This window comes from Eulemur rufifrons, chromosome 15, assembly GCF_041146395.1.
Source record: "Eulemur rufifrons isolate Redbay chromosome 15, OSU_ERuf_1, whole genome shotgun sequence".
Taxonomy (NCBI): Eukaryota; Metazoa; Chordata; class Mammalia; order Primates; family Lemuridae; genus Eulemur; species Eulemur rufifrons.
In genome coordinates, this window is record NC_090997.1 from 77,248,760 (window position 1) to 77,271,677 (window position 22,918).

A 22,918-nucleotide genomic window follows, 5' to 3' on the forward strand; every position below is an offset into this window, starting at 1 on the left:
AAAAGGTTTCTATGAATAGTGAAATTGCTGGAATTCATTATGGGTATGTTTCATGGTTTCGGATTCCTGGAGTTGAATGCTATAGCTATAGTAATAATTGATTTTTGATCCAACAGAGTTATCTTATTGGTGTCTTGGCTGCTCATTACCTTCTAACTATTGATCCAGTCACTTTTTATCATCAAAATCATGTGGACTCTTCAATAATCTTAATGTTTTCAATAAGTATATTAAAGTACAAGAAAATTTACTAAGTTACTTAGGTTTAACCAGCTGACACCAACTGGAAAATAGCAGACATTAGATGCAAACTCAAGTCTTTCTGACCTTGAAGTTCATGTTATTGTATCACACTATCTACCCTTTGGCTCAATGTATCCATTTTATTTTTCCAAATAGTTTGTTAGTGGATATATTTTGCCTATAGATAGGGCTCTATGCAATCTGTATAAATAAGCTTCATAAAAGCTATTGAAGAAAAGTCACCAAGAAGACAAACAAGAGGGAGAGCTACCTTCTTGCCAGTGCAGGTTTCATCTTAAAAAAAGAGAAATTTTGCCCTTTGTGACCCTGAAGTGCTCCATAAAAATTATGCACCAAAAAAAGAGATATTCATAGCATAATTTTTGGAACTTTGAGATAATTGACAACCTCTCAAAATACTGATAAATCAAGCAGTACCTTGTAAACTAACTGTTCACTTTGAAGTGTTTTAGAAATCCAGATTAATCATCCAAATGTTTATTTAAAATCTGCCTTTTGACTGTTGGCCATAAAAATCTATTCCTCCAAATTTTATGAAATTAATTTAGGCAGAATAACATCCAAAAGGCCAATAAAATTTTGGCTTTTATTAATTTATTAGCACTTGTCAGTTATTCAACTGAATCTACATTGGATAGTAAACATTTTAGTCATTGTTGTTAACTAAAAAATGATTAATTAGGCAAACTAACAGCAACATTGATTCAAAATTTAAAATGCAGGCACAGATAATGAAAAAATTATACAAACACAATTTTGAGTACAGTTCTTCAAGAAATTACCTTTGTGGATTTTTATTTCATTATAGATTTCCAGAAGCATTTAATTTAAAAAATGAAGGATAAATTCCAAAATCGCTAGAAAAAGTTTTCTTGCAATTTTTAACTGCATTAACATTTTCCACACAATGAAAGATAGTGTTCCTAGAAAAATGGTGAAGATATTTAAAAATTATAGGTTAAGCTTTTATTTTGATCCTAAATGATGACATTATTTAAAACAAAATTCAGTCAAATTAGTATTAAACACAGGTTCATATACATTCTTTACTAAAACATACGTTTTGCTATTTTAAATTATGTTATCCCTTCTTTTTCAAATTTGTAAGACACGTAAGTAATTAAAGAGTAAAGGATGATAAATATAATGATAATTAAAGAAATTAAGACCTATAAAAAGTGAAGTATCATTGCTTTCATATCAGACTGTTACAAATTAAAAAGTGTGCTAATACTCATTTTTTGCTGTCTATGCAGAAACATAAACCTTAATAAGAGTTTGTGTTGTTTTACTTTGGTTTGGCAAGAAGATCATCTATAACATACTCTTTAATTATCATTTGGCAATCTGGATCCATGAATTTATTTTTAGTATTTTATCTGTCATTATTCTGACAAGTTAAGCTAATAAAAGCACACATTGAATGCCCCTTTTGCATTGCTCAAACATTGAAATATAAATTCACTCAATAGAAAGCTAGTATTAATATTACTTAATGAGAATGATGTGTGTCAATATTTGCTGACTTACTAACATACCAAAGATACATGGTTAATGAAATACATATAGCACAGACAAGTGCTATACATATAATCTCTTTTATGCAAACAACGAAGTTTTTAATCAAATAATTTATTCATTTATTTTTATTCATTAGGACATACAAGTTTCGTTGTAGGAGTGAGCCCAAAACCTTAAAGAAAGTATCAGTCAAGAATCAAGGTATGGAGGTTAGAAAGAGATATTGGAAAGAGTAGGTTTTATTTGCATTTAATAATTTTCTGTAGCTATTAACTTTGTAGTAATAACATACATATAATATATATTTAAAATAAGTAAAATTATAGCCATAATAATTAAATGTTATTAAAATACGGAGAAAAAATATTTAGTAATGGTGTGGATTTTAAATACAAGAAATGTGTCAGGATCAATTATTGTGTGAGAAGGAAAGAGAACAGTTAAGCCTGGGCCTACACCAACAGTCGGCCAGGGCAGCTGTACTAGATAAGTGGTCTGTTTTGCAGACTAAGCTTTCCCTTGTAATCAGAGTTTTCAGCACTGTTTCTGAATTCTGAGCATCAGTAAAAGCATGCAGTTACTGGAGGTGGTGAGGATGCCAGGTAGCTAGTTTAATGACATTCCAGTTTGTCCTTTTATTTCTTTTTATTGTTTCCTACAGAGTCAATTAAAAAGTCACTAACAAATCCAAAGCTAATTTTAGTAAAACTGGAATTTACAAAAATCTGGAAATTTGTTACATACAATTCTAACCATCCATTCGATCCTTCACTCTTTATATACCAGGAAATTAGAGTTTGTTTATATCCTCTGGGCCTAGAATGTACTGCCTATATCTGACAATGTGGCAAAAATGGCTGGCAGAATACCGGATTTTGTGATTCTCCTATCAGTGAGGCTCCAATAAAATTACCTTTCCCAAGTGGCACCATCCCCCATTTACTGGGGCTGTGCGACTACTCTTGCCATTGGTACGTGAGATAAAGTTATGTTTGCCACTTCTGGTCCCAGACCTTTAAAAGAGCTCCCTTCTTTCAGCTCTCTAATACTTTTTACTTTGCAGGAGGCATGCTGTGGTGAAGATGTAAAGATTGGTGGAGCCACATGTGGATGGAAGGATTCTAGGTCCCTGAATTACCATGGAGGAAAGTTTCCTGTCAATTGATTAAACATCCTGAATCATCCTGTGAGCCAGAAATAGAATCCTATTGAGTTATGATATTAAAATTTGAAGATTTATTTATTAAAACAGCAAGTATTACCTTGAGTAATACATACAATTTTTAAATTTAATATATAATTTATTCATTTTTATGTTGATATCTTATTTCTAAATTTTGTATTAGGGAATAGAAATTACACACACATACCACACATGAGGCATGTTTTCCCTCAATAGAAAGAACAAGGGTAAATGGTATCTGGGGAGCGACATGATACAGTAATTTTAAAATTTACTATTATGTTGTTTCCTTTGTGTTTTCTACTAATAGTAAACCTAGGATTTGGAAATTTTGGAAAAATATACCTCCCTCAAGACCAGACCTTTTTGGGTCATATTTTTTTCTTTACGTCTATAATTAGTAGAATTGGGGAGGATAAAGGTCATATAACACAATTTATTTTGTTGTTCTGTTAGTCATGGCAAGTGTCATTGTTATATTTATTATGTTTTTCATTTAAAAGAAAGGATAAAGTAAGATAAAATTTAAAAACCTATCCAAGGCCAGGCGCGGTGGCTCACGCCTGTAATCCTAGCACTCTGGGAGGCCGAGGCGGGTGGATCGCTCAAGGTCAGGAGTTCGAGACCAGCCTGAGCAAGAGCGAGACCCCATCTCTACTAAAAATAGAAAGACATTATATGGACAACTAAAAATCTATATAGAAAAAATTAGCCGGGCATAGTGGCGCATGCCTGTAGTCCCAGCTACTCGGGAGGCTGAGGCAGTAGGATTGCTTAAGCCGAGGAGTCTGAGGTTGCTGTGAGCTAAGCTGATGCCACGGCACTCACTCTAGCCTGGGCAACAAAGTGAGACTCTGTCTCAACAACAACAAAAAAAAACAAAAACAAAACCTATCCAAAAAGGAAATAGAGATTCCTGTTATCTCCTTGTTAAACTAACATGCCTTGATATTGATCTGCTGTTTTTGCGCAAGAACCTTGTGGAAGAAGACATGCCAAATGAGGAAGGGCTCATAACATGTGCCCATTAAGTGAAACCTATATTAAACCCACAAAGATTATTGTTAAAACTTTTAAACAGATACCTATAGGAAGTTAACATTTCCTGCTTTAGATAGTCTATTGTAATAATCTATAATTCTGAGTCTAATGCTATATATTTAATCACCTATGAAATCAACACAACATACAGAATTTATGAAAAATAATGTCTCTGTGTCTCTTACCTGTATATTTATGCACTTTGTGTAGGACATTGAGAGCAAGTAGGACTATGTTCTGAAAGTTAGTAAAGTCACTGATGAAGTGAGCTCTATCCCCATTAACAAGTATTCGTGGTGGCATCCCCTTCTGAAATTCATAAACTCTAATCAAAGTTGTGGGAAAGAGTGGTGGAGCTAAATAATCCACAAATAAAGCCCAGCTTCTTTGAAAATCTGCTTCGTGTTTAGAATAATATTTTAACCTAATAGACAAATAAGGAAAAAAAATGCATTAAAATCAGTCTACTCAGAATTTTGCCAACTAAATTTTCATTCCGAAGCTCCCTTGGTCTACTTTTTAGAATGCAGATTGTATAAACTTAGTTTTGATTTTAGCCCTTAGATTTGAAAATGTGAAGAGACATTATTAGAATTTTAAATCTGGAAATTACCATCCCAGAAAATATGTATTTTTTAGTCGAATATTTTGCTCATTTCATCAGGCATGTTATACTTGCATATATCTGAAATATGACTTAATCTCATAATTTTAAAATGTAAAAATTAAAGTCAAAGGAGATGAGGCAAAACTTCTGCTGAATTTTGACATCTCTTGAAGAACACATGATTTTCATGTCAGATGACCACTTAAAAATGAAATAAAGAATTTTTCCTGTTTTTTAGGTAGTTTTGTTTTTCTGAAATATGCTAGAAAGTAAATTTTTCTTGTCTTATTGAGAAAGAAATTTTATTTTTGTAGTGAATAGTTTTACACCCATAAATCTGTACCACCGTTTTCAGTTACTCTTCTGAACATATGAACGACTTTCTGTTTTGTAGCATGTGTGTTCCCTCCAAAACAATTTACACTCTACATCTTGCTCATTGTGCCCTATGTCCTTCAGGATTTATTATGAAAGTTACATGGTTTCTTAAATCTTCCCTGGTATTAATAAATAACCAGTAGTGGGATTGCTGGATCAAATGGTAATTCCACTTTCAATTCTTTAAGGTATCTCCATACTACTTTCCATAAAGGTTGGACTAGTTTTCAATCTCACCAGCAGTGTATGAGTGTTCCTATCTCTCCACATCCATGCTAACATTTGTTCTGGGACTTTTTGATAAAAGCCATTCTCACTGGAGAAAAGTGTTATCTCTTTGTGGTTTTGATTTGCATTTCTCCGATGATTAGAGATGTTGAACATTTTTTCATATGTTTCTTGGCCATTAGTTTATCTTCTTTTGAAAAGTTTCTGTTCATGTCCTTTGCCCACTTTCTACTCTATGTAATACAGACATGGGGGGCTACATGTTATGGATTCATAAAGCAATTAGAACACATCCCCTTATCAACACTGAAAGAAACAAACCTGTACATATGTGGTCCACATGGAGCTATGGGAGTATATATAAAGGATGAAATAACTAACCCTGCACTGTAATACAGAAAAACTGGTTAGAACTCTATCCTCTTATCAAAACATCATAACCAATTCTCAAGTGTGAAAGAAAGTATATACATTTTGAGGAACTGTCAAACTCTTTTCCAAAGTGGATGCATGGTTCCCCATTCCCACCAGCAATATACAGGTATGAGGGCTCCGAATACTCCACATCCTCCTCAACACTTATTACTGTCTTTTAAATTTTAGCCATTTTAGCCAGTGTAAAGTGGTAGCTTATTGTGGATTTGATTGACAGTTTCTTAATGATTAATGATTTAAAATATCTCTTTACATACTTATTGGTCATTTGCATATCACCTTTGGAGAAATATCTATTCCAATATCTTTTCCATATTTAAAAATTGAGTTGTTTGTTTTTTTATTATGGAGTTGTAAGAGTTTAAAAATACATTTTGAACACAAGTCCCTTATTAGATATATGATTTGCAAATATTTTCTCCCAACCTGTGTACTGTCTTTTCCTTTCCCTATGGTATCATTTATAGCAGCAAAACTTTTTAATTTTTAAGAAGTTCATTTTATCTATTTAAATGCCACACCTTAGGAAAAAAAATACCTAAGTCAAAAGAGTTTATTCTATAAGTTTGTAGTTTTAGCTCTTACATTTAGATCTATGATGAATTTTAAGTTAAATTTGTTGTGTTGTAGGAGACAAACTTCATTCATTTGCATATGGATTTTCAGTTTTCCCAGCACCATTTATGGAAAAATATTCTTACCCATTGAATTATCTTGCTCCCTTGTTAAAAATCAAGTGACCATGTATATAAGGGCTTATTTACTCTGGAGTCTTAATTCTATTCCATTGATCTATATATCTGTTGTTATGCCAGTGCTACACTATCTTGATTACTATAGTTTGTTAGTAAGAGGTTAATAGGGATTGTCTTGAGCCTGTAGATTAATTTAGGGAGTGATTCCAACTTAACAATATTAAGTCTTCCAATTCATGAACATGGGAGGTCTTTCCCCTTACATGTACCATTAATTTTTTTCAAGAATATCTTGTATATTTTCAGCATAATCAAATTTTATACTTATTTTTTAAAATTTATTCCTATATATTTTTTATTTTTTGATATTGTTGCAAATGCACCTTTTTTTAGTTTTATTTTAATTTTTTTTACTGCAGTTATAGAAATATAACTGATTTCTATATGTTGATCTTGTATCCTACCAGGTTGATGGACTCATTTATTAACTCTAATAGTTTTTTGTGGATTTCTTGGAGAAATAGAGAAAGTATCGTCCATTTTTAGTGTTTTTTTAAAATCATGAAAGGGTGTTGGATTTTGTCAAATGCTTTTACTGTGTCTATTTGGTGATCAAGTGGTTTTTGTCCTTTATTCTCTTAATATGGTGTATAATATTGATTGATCATCAGATGCTAAACCAACTTGCATTCCTAGAATAAATCCTACTTGGTTATGGTTTATAATTCTTTTTATATGTGGTTTGATTCTGTTGCTAGAATTGTGTTAGGATTTCTGTATCTGTATTCATAAGAAATGTAGGTCTGTGTTTTTTTTCTTGTGATGCCTTTGTCTTATTTTGATAATGTATGCGGTATAGTATTACCATTTTGCTATTTGTTCTTGTGTCTTATGTCTTTTTTCACATTTTCCTTTGTCACTGCCTTCTTTTATGGTAAGTGGATATTTTCTAGTGTAACTTTTAATTCTCTGTGGTTTCTCTTACTACAGATATTTTTTACTTTCATTGTTGTTACTCTTAACAGATGAGATTACAACTACCAGCTTAACTTGAAACAATGTATTTTAGATTGATACTAATTTATTTCAATAGCTTACATATACTTTGCTGCAATATAGGAAAATTCCTGCTCCCTCCTTTGTGCTATTATTGTCATATTAATTATATCTTTATACATTATAAACCTATCACAACAATTTTACAATTGTTGCTTGATGTGGTTTTATTTCAAAGGAAATAGAGAACAAAAGTGATACAAAAATGTACAGTTACATTGTATTTTATATTTACCTATGTAATTCATTTACTAGAACTGTTTATTTCGTCATATGGATTTGAGTTACCATCTAGTGACCTTTCGTTTCAGCTTGAAGGACACTTTTTATTATTTTTTAAAAGGCACGTCTACTAACAATGAATTCTCTCAGTATTTATTCATCTGGAAATGTCTTAATTCCTCCTCCATTTTTAAAGGATAGTTTTGCAGGATATGTAAGTCTTGGTAGACAGTCTTTTCTTACAGCACTTCAAATATGCCTTCTGGCCTTCATGGTTTCTGGTAAGAAATCAACTCTTAATTTTATTGAGGATCCCTTGTTCATGAGGGGTTATTTTTTTCTTGGTGTATTTAGGATTCTTTCTTTGTATTTGGACAATTTGACTACAGTTTGTCTAAACATGGCTTTTCTTGAATTTATCTTACTTAAAATTCATTGAGCTTCTTAGATATATTTGATTACTGTTTCTAAATAAAGTTTGGGAAGTTTCTGGCTATTGTTTTTTCAAATATTCTTTCTGCTTCTTTTTCTCTACCTCTCCTTCTGGGAATACCATTATGTATATTTCATATATTTGATGATGTGTTATTGTTCTATGAAGCTCTGTTCATTTTTCTTCATTCTTTTTTTCTTTCTATTTCTCAGACTGGATAATATCAATTTACCCATATTCAATTTACTGATTTTTTTCTTTTTCTAGCTTAAATATGGTTTTGAATACCCACATTGAAGTATTTATTTTGGTTATTGTACTTTTCAACTCCACAGTTTCTATTTTTTTTCTTTTTCTATAAATTCTATCTATTTATTTATTGATATTCTCTACCTGGTAAGATGTTATCAGGTGTCATACTTTCCTTACTTTAGACATGGTTTCTTTTCTTTCTTTCTTTCTTTCTATTTTATTTTATTAGTTTTTTTATTTATGGATATTACAGGGTACAAATGTTTAGGTTACGTATATTGTCTTTGCTCCACCCAAGTCAGAGCTTCAAGAGTGTCCACTCCCCAGACAGTGTGCACCGCACCCATTATGTTTGAATATACCCATCTCCTCCTCCTCCTTCCCGCCTACCAGACACCTGATGAATGTTACTGCTGTATGTGCACATAAGTGTTGATCAGTTAATACCAATTTGATGGTGAGTACATGAGGCACTTGTTTTTCCATTCTTGTGATACTCCACTTAGTAAAATGGGCTCCAGCTCTATCCAGGATAATACAAAAGGTGTGAGATCACCATTGTTTTTTGCGGCTGAGTAGAACTCCATGATATACAAATACCACATTTTATTAATCCACTCATGTATTGATGAGCACTTGGGTTTCTTTTATTTCTTTAAAAAAAATTTTAGAGACAGAGTCTCACTATGTTTCTCAGGCTGGCCTCAGACTCCTGGACTTAAGCAATCCTCTTGCCTCTGCTTCCCAAGTAGCTGGGCATATAGGTGTGAACCATTGCATTTGGCTATCTCTTTAAACATGTTCAAATACCTAATTTTAAATTTTTTCCTAGTAAGTCCACCGTACAGGCCTGCTCAGGAACCATTTCAATTGACTGTATGTATGTGTGCATGTGTTTAATACTTTCCCAGTTCTTTGCAGGTTTCTTACTTTTATTATTTTCCAACAATGAATTTTTCAGAAAATATAAAGTAGCAATTCTGAAAATTAGATACCCCCTTCCCCCAACCAGGGTTTCTTGCTTCTTGGTTCATTTGTCATTGTTTGTTTGTTTAGTGACTTTCCTGGACTACTTTTGCATATTCAGTCTGTATTCTCTGCAGTAAGTCACCATTGAAGTCCTGCTCAGTAAGCTTAGTGATCATCTAATGATTGGTAAAAGATTTCCTTAAATTCTCTGAAATAATGCCTTTTGCCCTTTGTTAAGGAGCTGTGTGCGTGTGTGTGTGTGTGTGTGTGTGTGTGTTGGGGCACACCTTCAATGCTAAGGCCTTTTTCAACTCTGCCTTAACTTTTACTTTTTACTTGTTCAGGGCCCCAAGGTGGGGCCCTTTCAGTTCTTGTCTGGGTATGTTCACAGTCCTGTTTATGTTTGTGGTCTTCTAGATCCCCAGGAACATTTCAGAGTTTTCCAGAGTCCTTTTTGAACATCTTATTACCCAGATTGTAGTTTTAAGCTTTTGACCTAGTTCTTATTTTCCCCACTGCTATAATAGTGCCAGACAGCTGAGATGTTAACCAATTGATGCTGATTGTTTTTTACTAATTCCCTGGGTATAAGGTTTTTTCCACAGAATGAGTAGTTTAGATAATTGTAATACCCTGAAAATCAAATTTTTCCAGGGAGCTGTAAGACAGGTCAAATAGTGGCAATGCTCTAGGGATGGGGCTTTTTGAGGAGCTCCAAACCAAGGATGCCCATTTGGTGGCTGCACACCTGCTGTTTTTCACAGCTAGAGTAGTTGCAAGGCTGCTGGTTTTCAAGGCTACTACAAAGCTAGGGATAGTGGGACAGAATAAGCAACGTTAAAATACCACAGACTGTGTTGTTCTTACCTATGTTCATCATTTTTTCATAAATATTTTTCAGATTGTTGCAAGCTATTGGTTAATCTGAATAATTCTGAAAATGTTTATTTTGACCATTTTTTCAGTGTTGTTGCTTTTATTAAAGAAATGAATTTAGGGAAATCCTCACTCGGCTATTATGAAAGTACAACCTAGATTATTTCTTTTTAATAGATGAAGAGATAGAGACACGTAGAGAAAATTATCTAATTTTCTACAATTAATAATATGCAGATCTGGGACTTAAGAGTAGATGTTCTGATTCCAGAGTCATATACTTAACTACTACTTTTAATTTCCTCTTATAGAAGCCACTTTATATTGATTCCTTACTATATGGCAGTTGTGTTACAAATGTTACATGTATTACTCAAAAAATCCTATGTACAGGCTCCATTATTCCTATTTTACAGTTGGAAAACTAATTAGAGATTTCTCATGTACAAAATAGTTGGGAGTCAGTACTTAGATTTAATTGACTCTAAAGAAAATGATCTTAAACTCTACAAAATTTCTATCAAAGAATGATCAATATATTAATAAATTTCAATATGACACCTTCTAAATTTATAAATCACAAGACTCATCATCAGGATTTTGAAATTTTTATAGTATTAACATGCAAAATACCTACCTTCCATTAAGGGACACCTTTGGAAGGATTCTCCCTGTCAGGACAACTATTAAATACTAAGGTAAGTTTTGGGTAGACAAAATTTCTAGCATTTTAAATAAAACTAATACTAGATTAATTCATAAGCTTGTCTCTATTGCAAAAATATTATTGCCCAATAATAAATTTTAGATTATATTCTGAAGTATAAAATGACAGAAGATCTTTTGTATAAAGATGGGCATTCGAATACGTGCATCTCTTTTTGCTCCCTCACCAAAACAGAAGCAATAAAACCGTAAGTATGTTTAGGGAAGCAAGTACAACAACATTTTGGAAATTGGAAATCAAATAGATGAGTGGCAAAGGGTTTAGCAAATCCAAGAAGTCTGAATCCTAAACCAGCAATGGGGAAAGCTAACGCCATTTATTCTGTTGAATTCTCAAAATAATTGTCAGTGTCTGATAGCAGGCACCTCTGGAAATGGGGTCGAAGGGTGAATTGCTGAAAAGGGAAGTGTTATTTGAAAGGCTGTTAAAGAAACAGGTAGATTCAAACACTCCCACTGAGCCACAATGATGGGTTAATTATATAGAGGGCAAAGTAGAGAGTTTCTGAACTGTAGTAAACTGAACATAAATGAAGGCAACAATACACCAAACTGAAAACAGAGATCTTAAGTGAATATATGCATACTAGATACTCAGTTCCCCAATATTCTTCTCTCACTAGACTCTTAAAACACTGTCAGCCAGGCCTTCCCTCTTAAAGCAGAAAATGGAAAAGTTTTGGTCAATTCATCTAGCCCAAGAAGACCAGCATAAACTTAATGAAATCAGAGTTGTCTAATTAAATTGTCCAGGCACATGTTCTACAGTTCAACAGTGAGCAAGCATTAATCCTGCCCATGAAGTTTCAAACCGGCTCCTTACTGCCCCTATTTTAAATATGTACATAGCCAAAGATTACAAGGTACCTGAGAATGGTACTTTGACTAAGAGATACCACAAATAAGAGATACCGCACAAAGCAAAGAAATGAAAAAGCAATTTAGAAAATACTGCAGAATAAACTGTAAATTAATATTCTAACATTCACAGAGAGATAAGAAAAAGTATTGTGAAGAAAAAGCAATAAGAAGATACTATAAAATCTATATTGAACTTAAACAACTCTTTGAAACCATAGAAATAGCATAGTAAATAACATATCAACAAAAAAATTAGGAGATAAACTTGAGGAAATTTGATCGGAATTTGCAAAAGATCAAAATGGGAAATAAGAGAGAAAAATACTATGAAAATTAGAACTATTGTGTAGGAGATTCAACATAGAAATAACAGGAATTCCAATAGTAGAATATAGAAAACAGAATTTTAGATAGACTGCGTTCCACAAAATGAATGAAAAATAACACACTAAGTCACAACTGCTTGAAATTTTAGAAGCTTTGTGAAGAAAATGTCTTATAGTATTCCAGAAAGAGAATAAGTTATACTCAAAGGATCAATATTCATAATAATTCAGACTTATTAGCAGTTAGAAGTTAATGAAGCAATGTTTCTAAATCTGAAATAACATAATTTTAAATCTATGAATCTATACTCGGTCAAATTATCCATCAAGTGTTACGGTATAATAAAGGTTTTTGAAACATTCCAAGACTCAAATTTTACCAGTCGTGAATCCGTCTTTTCCACTTAAAAATGGGATATACCAAAATAAGAAAGTAAACTAAGGAAAAGGATGCTATAAGATGAAGGAAATTAGGCATGAAGAGATTTGTTTACTTACCTGATTAAATCTATGGCTCATTTCAACTTATGTTCTAAAACTCTTTAAAGAACAAAATCTATCTTTGTATTTATGCTTATATCTAACTCATTGTCTAATACACTGCTTTGCACATTATAGTATTCAATAAACACTATTAATTGCTTAAAGCATCTTTAAAGAGGGAAGAAGAGCTTGTGGTTGACAGTAATCTCTGAACCCCAGCTTGCAGAACATATAGTCTTATAAACACAAGAGCTGTGAGAATAAAAGTATGGTCTTTGGAATCAGTCAACTTAACTCTTTATATGTCTTCTTCCTGCCGCTGACTATTTATGCAACTTTAGAAGAGTTATATGTACAAGAGTGTATTATTGTAAGAATTGAGTAAAAGATGACAGGAAAACTCACAGTCCAGGCTTACAGCTCTGGCACTTACACATCTATTTAAGGGGAAAAAAAATTTTTTTTAAATAGGTAGAAGTTGACACCTATGTAGATGGTCATATAAGAAAGATAGAAGTTCAGGAAATAAAGTAAATGTGTGAGTACAAAAAAATTTACTGTACTTATGTGTTTATATATGTTTGTACTAAGAACAGCAAAAGAGACTTTTTTCTGAGAAAAAGATAGGCACATACACATTTAAATTTATTCATGAAACAGTTCATATGGTTGTCATTTTATATGTATTTATAAATTTGATCTATTAAAACTTAATTAAATCTTTCCAAAGTAGTCTCATTCAATAGCTAGGAATAAATGCAATGAGTGTGAGAAGCTAAGCAAGTGATGAAAATTGTATCTATAAACAAAAATTATCTATAACATCCTTGAACTTTAACCCCTTGAAATACAGGCATGCCTTCAAAAATAAAAAAAAGAAAAGCTCTTTAATGCTTTGGAAAAGACAACTGCCCTGAAGACATTGTAACAGGTGGCTGCCAAACCATTTTTAGATCTCTTCAATTAACAAAACTTGCCTCAGTGAGCAAGTTTTTGCAAGCCTTTCATTAGTGACATTTCTTCATATCTGACATCAGCCAATCAGAAATTGACTCCCTCCAGTAAACATGCACCTAAGTATCTCAGAGTTTCACCTGAGTAAACACCTAATACTGGTGATTCAATCCATGTACATGCATGAATAAGCTCTGTACTTCCAAAATCTTCTATAAGATTAACAGGCTACGATGCTCACAGACTGTTCCTCACCAGCATGACTCACCCCTCTTTCAGGAAGCAATAAATTCAGTGTTGACTTTTTATTTTAGATAACTTAAACAGTCTTATTCTAGAAAAACTGCTATTTTTTAGAACAGTTTAGTTTTGCATGTGACTGGGAAAATCCACAAATTAAAAAAATAGTATTTTACAAACTATTTCCTATGATTTTTTTTTTTTTTTTTTTTTTTTTTTTTTGAGACAGAGTCTCACTCTGTTGCCCAGGCTAGAGTGAGTGCCGTGGCGTCAGCCTAGCTCACAGCAACCTCAAACTCCTGAGCTCAAGCGATCCTCCTGTCTCAGCCTCCCGAGTAGCTGGGACTACAGGCATGTGCCACCATGCCCGGCTAATTTTTTCTATATATATTTTTAGCTGTCCATATAATTTCTTTCTATTTTTAGTAGAGATGGGGTCTCGCTCTTGCTCAGGCTGGTCTCGAACTCCTGAGCTCAAACGATCCGCCCACCTCGGCCTCCCAGAGTGCTAGGATTACAGGCGTGAGCCACCGCGCCCGGCCTCCTATGATTATAATTACTTGCTCTCAGCTCCAAATTGATGTTGACAATCCCCTTTATACCAATAAACTTTTATAATGGCTACAATTCTAATTCATCTCACAGACATGCCAAGTGGATGAACTCTTCCATTGTGTTACATAAACATCAGGCCTTGAAGCAATACTAATAGATAAAATATGCAAAGCAGTGTTACTCTCCTGACTGATTTGTTCATCTAAATTGGATATGGGGTCTGTGGGAAAGATAACAGCACATGGTTGACAGGAAATCCTCAAATATGTATGCCTGTGTTTATATATGTTTTAAAAACTAGTCACCCTTCTTTCCTTTCTTCCTTCCCTTGTCTTCTCCCCTTCCTTCCTCCCTTCCTCCCTCCCTCCCTTCCTTCCTTCCTTCCTTCCTCTCTGTCTCTCTGCAACCCCATGTCACCCTGGGTGGCAGATACCACCCCCGATAGAGTGTTTTTCACTTCCATACCAAGTCACACTGCCTCATTCAATCTCATTTACTATAAAATGGAGAGAATTTGGACATTATTTTAGCTATCTGGCATAATAAAAGAGATGGTTCTTAGATATTTCCTTTCAAATATGCGTTAACCAAGCTATTTTCTCTGATCAAAATGATGCAGAAATCCTGTATTACTTGTCATTACATCCTTTTGGTTTGTAGGTACCAGCTTGAGCTAAAAGAGCCCTTAAAAAAACATTTCCTTGTACTTATAAACTTTCTTTTTTGTCTTTTATTTTGCTATGATTTTTGGCACGATCCTATTTTTCTTCATATTTCTCTTATAAAATACTTTTTGAGCTTTATCCAGCAAAACATTTTTTGTCACTTTTCTTATCATAATATTCTCTGATGGTTGACATAGTGGTAAATGGGTAAACTGAAAAAGACTTCAATGAAAGAGATAGTATAACATGGAAAGATTGTTGTCATATTAAAACAAAATAACTTAGGATCTCTTCTTACCTACTGTGAAATTTTTTAGGAACAGCCTTCAGGGATGAAACATGGGCAGCCCATAAGTATTTCAACAGGTCATCAAAACTACTAGAAGGTGACTTTACATGCTATCCAAGAAGGAAAATGTTGTTAATGTTCAGGCCATTATTACAATCTCTCTTCCTGAAAATCACTTGTATTTATAAATATAATTTCAACATTCTAAATGAAAGGAGAACATTGTTTCTAAGTGAAAGTATGAAAGATTTAATCTTAATACTTTCTGAAGAGCTTAATATTAGTTATATTAATTACTAGTAATGCCAAATGTATTTGAAAGGAATAAACTAAGGGTTTTTTTTGTTGTTTTTTTTTTAAATGTTCAAATCTTATATTGTTCAAAAACAGACCTTTAATATTTTAATTGTTTGTTTTTCTCCTGCTATGCAATGAACTTTCCATAAAGTCTTAAGAGTCAGAAATGGGAATTGGGGAAGAGTGGGGAAAGTAGTAGGATTTGATCTAATATACACAATAGAATGACCAAGTTCTCTAAAGGGAAACTTTATCTTTGGTCACTTACTCTTTCACCCATGACACTTTACTTTGAATATCAATATTTGATTCTAATTGTCAAATGATCATTTCAATCAACTCATGTGTGTTTATCAAGCAAGTTGAAATAAGCCGATCAAATTTATTATAATCTATTCTATAATTATATTTCTATATAGGTTATTGATCAGTTGATCTTAAATTATGATTAACTAGAACACTTTATGCACCATTAAGCCACAATTTCTCTGTGCTCACATTTGTGTATAATTTGTGTGGTGTGAGAAGAGTGTATAGGGCCGCCTCAACACTGTATTGGGAATAAGGGTGCTAATAAGATATGATGTTATGTGGCAATCTATTCATATTAATATTCATAAAAGTCATAAAATTTTTCATATTAGGAATTATTAATTAGGAAAATACTGTTCAATGCATTAAAAATCCTACATGAACTACTACTCAAAAATTTTCTGGCTACCTTCAAAGATTATTAATTAAAATATTAAAGAAAAACCTGGTAAAATTCATTCCACATTTTCATTGCTTCTGGAAAGGATGAATGACAGCTAGAAACATTATAACAAAAGTTCATTTGATCCTTGGACGGTGGCAGAAGGACGACATTGTCTGATAAAATCCCCATTATGCCAGAGTCAATTGCAGCAAGAAAGGGCATTGCAGAAAGATAATAATTAAGGTCTGTATAAACAAAAAGTTATTAATGTTATTAACATATAAAAGAGTTTGCTTTTTGAAGTAAAGAAATCTATCATAAAAGTAAAACCCACAGATCTAGAAACATGTGGTAAAACTTAAGCAGTCATTCTGGGTACCTTGGGAATTTTACCAGAAATTTCTCTAAGGATCACACAGAACTTGAATATGCTTCTCTATGTACACAAAGGAATATTATTTAGCCATAAAAAGAAGGAAATTTTGTCATTTGCAGAAACATGGATAGATCTGGAGGACATTATTTTAAGTAAATAAACCAGGCACAGAAAGACAAATATTTCATTTTCACACTCATATATGGGACCTAAAAAAAAATAATTGATCTCAAGGAAGTAGTGAATAGAATGGTGGCTACTAGAGATTGGTAAGGGTGGTGGGAAGGGGTAATGTAGACATGTTGGTGAAGGGGTGATTCTGTTTAATAGAAGGAAGAAGTTCTGATGCTCAGTGGTACAATGGGGCAACTATAGTTGACAATAGTTTATTGTATTTCAGAATAGCTAGAAGTTTTCAAATGCTCCCAACATAAAGCAATGAAGACTGTTACCCTGATTTGATCATTTTATGTTGTGTGCTTGTATCAATATATAACATGTACTCCATGAATATGTACAATTATTATGTATCAATAAAAAATTTAAAAAACCCCTACTCTCATGAAGAAAAATAAATTTATGTTGTAGATATATTATTTTAGATCATTGATAATAACAATTACATTGAAATTTAAATGCTAATTAAATTTCAAAGCATAAGTAAAAAAAAAATAGTAACTTTGTAGAATACTATATTTTTCTTTTAGCAGATATTTTTATTCTAAATTTGAAAATTTAGTATATCTTTAAAATATTCTAATATATATGTAGAATTTTTTCTTGTGAACAAAGTTTTATTTTATAGCATGATATAAATTTCCACTTCTATCTTAAGTATTTAACACATTGACTGCCACACTAGAAAAAAAATTTTTTTCCCCAGGGTCATGGTGTTTTATTAAAGCAAAACAATTCTTTCTAATTTGTTATTTTTTTATTGTTTTCAGTGAGTGAATTATATGCAATGCAATCCAAATTTTTGGAATTAAATTGTCAATATTAATTGTAACAATAAGAACATCAACAAGTAAGATTTTCAGGAACCAACTGCAGGATTTTGCTTCATGCTGCCCTGGCTCAAAACTAGCCTGACTTAAATACAACTCACATGGCAGTCAATGTGTTAAAGCAAGTTTTAAGGTTATTAGTTTCTTCCAATTAATATTTTCATAATTGGATACACTGATTAGTAAATTTTTGAAGTATGTATTTATAAACTCATTTCAAAACATTCAGGTTTTAAGTTCAGAAAATTTAGGTCACACAGATTTCGTTTTGTAAAAGCAGTAATTCTGGTTTTGGGTTTGGTTTTTATAATTGGGATTCTAGGTTGAATTGATGCTTTGTGGAAAGCTCATCGATTTAAGGTTTATTACATTGAACTCACCAGCCCACCAACTGTCCACAGAGATGCACAGGTGATCCCCTGAGTCATGGCCACAGTCTGTCCTTTGGGTGGGATCAGCTAATCTGCCTAGTAGAGAGAAGATGCAGAGTTGTATTTATTAGGCCCACTTATAACTTGCATGCACAAAAACTTAACTAGATTCACTTTTTTTTTTGCAAGAATTCCCCAAATTCTTATTCTCTGAAAAAGTTGTCATCCTTCCCATCACTTTCTTTTTTCATGACTTTTTGCTTCCCATTTCCCTTTTCTTTAACATTCCTGCTCTCTACTCTGTCTCTTAGGGCTTAATTTGTTTAACCTCTATGGCTCTTGTCTCTTCTACTTACTCACTCCTCCACTCTTTACTAACTTATTAGGAGTCAATATTCATGTATGTGAAACAAGACCTAGATTTTATTTGCCTAAAATCAAATCCCTAACAATTGCTTACCCACTGTTTGGCCCTGGATGTATACCTTCTGTAAGCCTCAATTTTCTAATCTACATACAAGGAATATTAAAAATAATTACCCCATAGAGGATTGGTGAATGTTAAATGAAGATGAACATGCAAAGTGCTCAGCACAGCGAACACTTAATAAATATTAGCCATTATTCTATCTCTTTTCTTTTTAAAATTCTCCCTTATCTCCTACTTTCAAAAGTTCCCTTTCTGGTTCATTCCATGTTTAATTGTTACCTGTAATAACTTCCACATATACTCCCTGAACATCCCTTCAGCGATTCTGATTCAATGCCCATCTCTCTCCATCTTTCAATCATTTCCGTACCTGGCTTATTCTCTCTACTCTTGTTAATCTCTTCTCTTCTCTAGCTCTCCCCAGTGTTTTGACTCTTCCTTTGCCCCTTCAGCCTTTGTCTTATCCAGTATCAATTTCTGCCCTGAATTTATCTTATTTTCCAATTATATTATTATATTTCCCAGGTATGTTATGTATCTCCCATGCTCCCAACGTTTCCCTCTTTCTCTTTTTCTCTGACACATGTCATACTAATTCCAAAGTCTTTCCTTTAGTTCATTCTATTTTTTTCTTTATTGGTTACTTTTATTTTAATCCACCACTTTCTCTCCTTTTTCAAGAATTACTTTAAATCTTATTCTATTTCTGGATTTTTCCAGCTCACAACACTCTCACTTTTATCCAGTAACTTATGCTTTGGCCCTTTATTCTCATTGTTTTTTTTTCATTTCTAACTTTCCTTCCTGATCATGTTATAAGCCCTTTGAGGGAAGGCATGATATTCACCTTAAGTTCTTGAACACCTATTACAGTTGTTCCTTTTTCTCATCCATTTTTCTCTTTGGTGGTACTTCCTTACCCTGCCTCAGATTAATATTCTCTTCCTCATTTCAACATTTTCCAACTAAAATTTCTGCTAAGTGATAAAAGGGAATGAACTACCGACAGATAGAATGGGATGGATGATTCTCAAAATAATCAGGACAACTGAAATAAACCAGACCAAAAAGAGTACACAGCTGTTTGTATGAAAATTCAGGAAAATGCCATCCAAAGTGCAGCGATAGAAAGCAGATCATGGTTGCCTGTGAAATTAAGAAGTGGGGTGGAGTGAGTGGCAGAGCAGTGTGAGGGGGGACAGGAACAAGGGGGAGAGTGAGGGAAAGTAGACAGAGGGGGTAGCACAGCTCCTGTAGATGAGAATACAAAGGGTAAAAGAAAAATTTTAGAATAATATGTGTGGTCATTCTTTGTGGTGATGAGTTCAGGGCTATATACATAATCAAAACTTATCAAATAATATATTTTAAAATGTACAGTTTGTTATAGCTTTATTATACATTAATAAAGCTTTAAAAAATCTGCTAAGCAAGCAAGAAGCAAATATTTAAGTTACTTAAGTGTTGTGCAAGCAGTAGGTCCTTGTTGCTAAACTAAACCATATTGCTTAAGGGCCTAATCAAAACCCCTCAGTCTGACTTTGAAAACATCTCTTGAAACTGGCCCTAACTGATTTTTTCAAATTTATCACCCACTACTCTCTTTCACATTCTAATTCTCCTGTCAGTCTGGTAGTCATGTTCCCAGTACAACTTGCTGCCATTGCCACCTTTGTCAACATTATTCTAGTAATACCTCCAGCAAGCTCTTTGGTCTCCCTTCCTTCCTACCAAATCTCAGCCATATATTATTACTGTCTTTCCTGAGATACTTTTGTACTTAGGGTCCTTATCCTGTCTTTGAGTCTTAGCATACTACTGGAGACACTTTCAAACAAAAGCCCAGAAGGACAGTGGGAGCAGAATAAAAATTAAACATGTTGACTTTGGTGTCCCGTAGATAAAATGTCGCATCTCCTTGGGTCTTCAAGATTCAATTTTTTTGTGGATTATTTTCACAATTTTTAATCCTGTTTTGACTTTCTCTGTTTATGCCATAAAGTTCAATGCAATTAAATACCAAGTAAAAAAAACCAGCTACTTAAAAAAAAAACAAGGCAATTTATTGTGTTGTTGGATGAAAATAAAATTTTGAATGTTGTCTAATCTAAAATTCTACTTTCCCGTTTGCTTACCATTGGATCCAGGGTAAAAAATTTTCCTAGGAGGGGGTGTGGAGTTGTTCGGGGGAGTTGTTTATTGTTTACAGTGGACCTTATGTTTGGTCTCCTCCTGAACCACACCTCAGAAGTTCAGATATTCCTTTTCTCCAGGCCAAGGATAGGCTACAAGAGTTATACTGGGTATCAGGAGATCCCCTGGACAAGCTCAGAGGTAATGCCAGCTCAGGGTGTCATCACACATCAGACTGTGCAGGATCACCTCCCCTATCTTTTCCACAACAGCACCCATTTTCTCATTGATTCTTTTCTTCTAATACTGTTTTCTGGGAGGTGACGGTGAAGGTCCCTTTTTTCTCCAATGCCCTTGTTAGCCAGAACAAGATAGCTTTGGATTTACGATGGATTTGTTCCAAAACAAATCTCCACTCTTTTTTCCTAAAGGTAGACACTATTTTTAAGAAGAGAACATTTAAAAAAAAACCTACAGAGGTTTTTTTTTTCCCTCTTGTGTTACTCCAATCTATGTCATTACTTAATCACATTTAGAACTATAGATAATGTAGACTAATCATATAGCTGTGTATATTTAATGTATATCACCTAAACTGTTTTGTTCCTGGACATAATTACCAGTGCTTAGAACTGAGCTTAGTACCTAGTATTATTTCAATTAATAATTGTTGGTATTGGGGGGTGGGGCGGGGAAAAAAACAAAACAAAACAAAAATAATTGTTCGTATTCAAGAGACTAGGTCTAATATTCTGCACATCAGTGAATGTAGTAATCGCTACCCACCTGTGGTTATATACATTTAAATAAATTGAAATTAAATAAAATTAAGAATTCAGTTCGGCAGATGCATTAACCATTTTAAGTGTTCAATAGCCATGTATAAGAACATGTAAGCACAGTATGACTCCTGCTCCCACACTGGACATTGAAAATATAGAAAATGTTTCTTATTACACACAATTCTATTTGACAGTGCTCATGGAAAACCTGGGCACACAGGGGGATTCCATAAATGCTTGATAAAGAAGGATTAGGAAAGAATGCCGGGAAAAATAGAAGAGGAGTGGGAAAAACAATAGGTGGAAAAGGAGTAGAAAGAAATGGGAAAGAGACAGGGAGAAATAATCAGTTTTTCCAAAAGGTAGTGTTATATATACAAGGTACTACTTCCTAATTAATTTACGATTAAATCAAAGGGTTATTGTAACAAAAAAGTGAGTCATTCTTACCTGTATGATATTGCCATCCATGATGTACAGGCAATCCCCACAAAATATTTTGTTCATTTTCTGGAGCAAATTTTTCAAAATATCTGGCTGTCTGATTCAATAGGATTTTATACATCCCCATTCTCTCAATGTAATTCCAGGGGTTAATGATGTACTTTCCATTTTCTACCCTGTAGTCACTGAACTGAGCAGGGCTCTCTCTCCACAGAGGGGGATACTCATCTGAGATATTTGATGCTCCTCCTAAAAAAGGAAAAACACAACCAACTATTACACAGGCCCAGGAAGGATTGAAAGTCATCGTGCGTAAACTGGAGGTTGAGATTACGACAGGGCTTTTATTGGGAAATGGAGGATGAAGTCTTATTACGTTTTGCAGCTTTGCCAATCAACACTTTTAATTCCTTTCCCAGAAATGATAGGGTGGTGATAAGAATGCCTTACCGAAGACGATGAAGTGCTTCCTTTGTTAATTATGTCCCAAATAAATATTTTTGATTGCGTACCAGTCCCCAGAATTTTTAGTAAGTCTTGCATTCTTTCTAAATATATTTCTGTCTCTGTTTTCTTTCTCTCATATTAACCAGACAAATAAATTATATGTTCTTACCATGGTACTTACAGTTTAAAGAAAGATGACTGTTGATCCAAATTAATCTCTAATTGGTGGGATTTTATGAACAAAATGACAAAATAAACGATTTTAGATAGAATTTGAAAGACATTTTGGTGATATTTGGGATTTCATCAGGTCTTTTTAAACTTGCAGTTTGTATGCAAGCTCAGACTTGTATGTCAGACTTGTCAACCCAAATTCCACATTAGCATAGTCTGAGCTTGTATATAAGTCATTTACTAGGGGGTTACGGAGTGAAAGAAAAGGAAAGATTAAAAAAGAAAAGGAGGAAAAACTAATACAAGTGGAGATAATCTGCTTGCCTCCACTATGAATATGGAAACTCAGTGCTGTCATGGGATTCATGAGGAACATCACAAAAGGCATCTCAAACCACTGGACTCAAGGAATGGAAATGAGAAACATGGCCATCCGCTCTCATCATCCATTGATCAAAGGCGGCCCAAAGGGTAGAAACTGTCCTGTAATTCTGGTTGGAC

General features: G+C 33.5%; 1 protein-coding gene across 1 annotated transcript; it reads right to left on the reverse strand.

Annotated features, from left to right (window-relative positions):
• Positions 1–3,995: 3,995 nt before the first annotated feature.
• LOC138395990 (protein LEG1 homolog) lies at positions 3,996–22,103 on the reverse strand. The gene is made up of 6 exons (XM_069489092.1): positions 21,803–22,103; positions 18,017–18,103; positions 16,314–16,498; positions 15,269–15,369; positions 4,195–4,433; positions 3,996–4,006 (listed from the first exon to the last, which is right to left on the reverse strand). The coding sequence occupies exons 1-6, from the start codon at positions 22,101–22,103 to the stop codon at positions 3,996–3,998; spliced, it is 924 nt and encodes a 307-aa protein (XP_069345193.1).
• Positions 22,104–22,918: the final 815 nt, after the last annotated feature.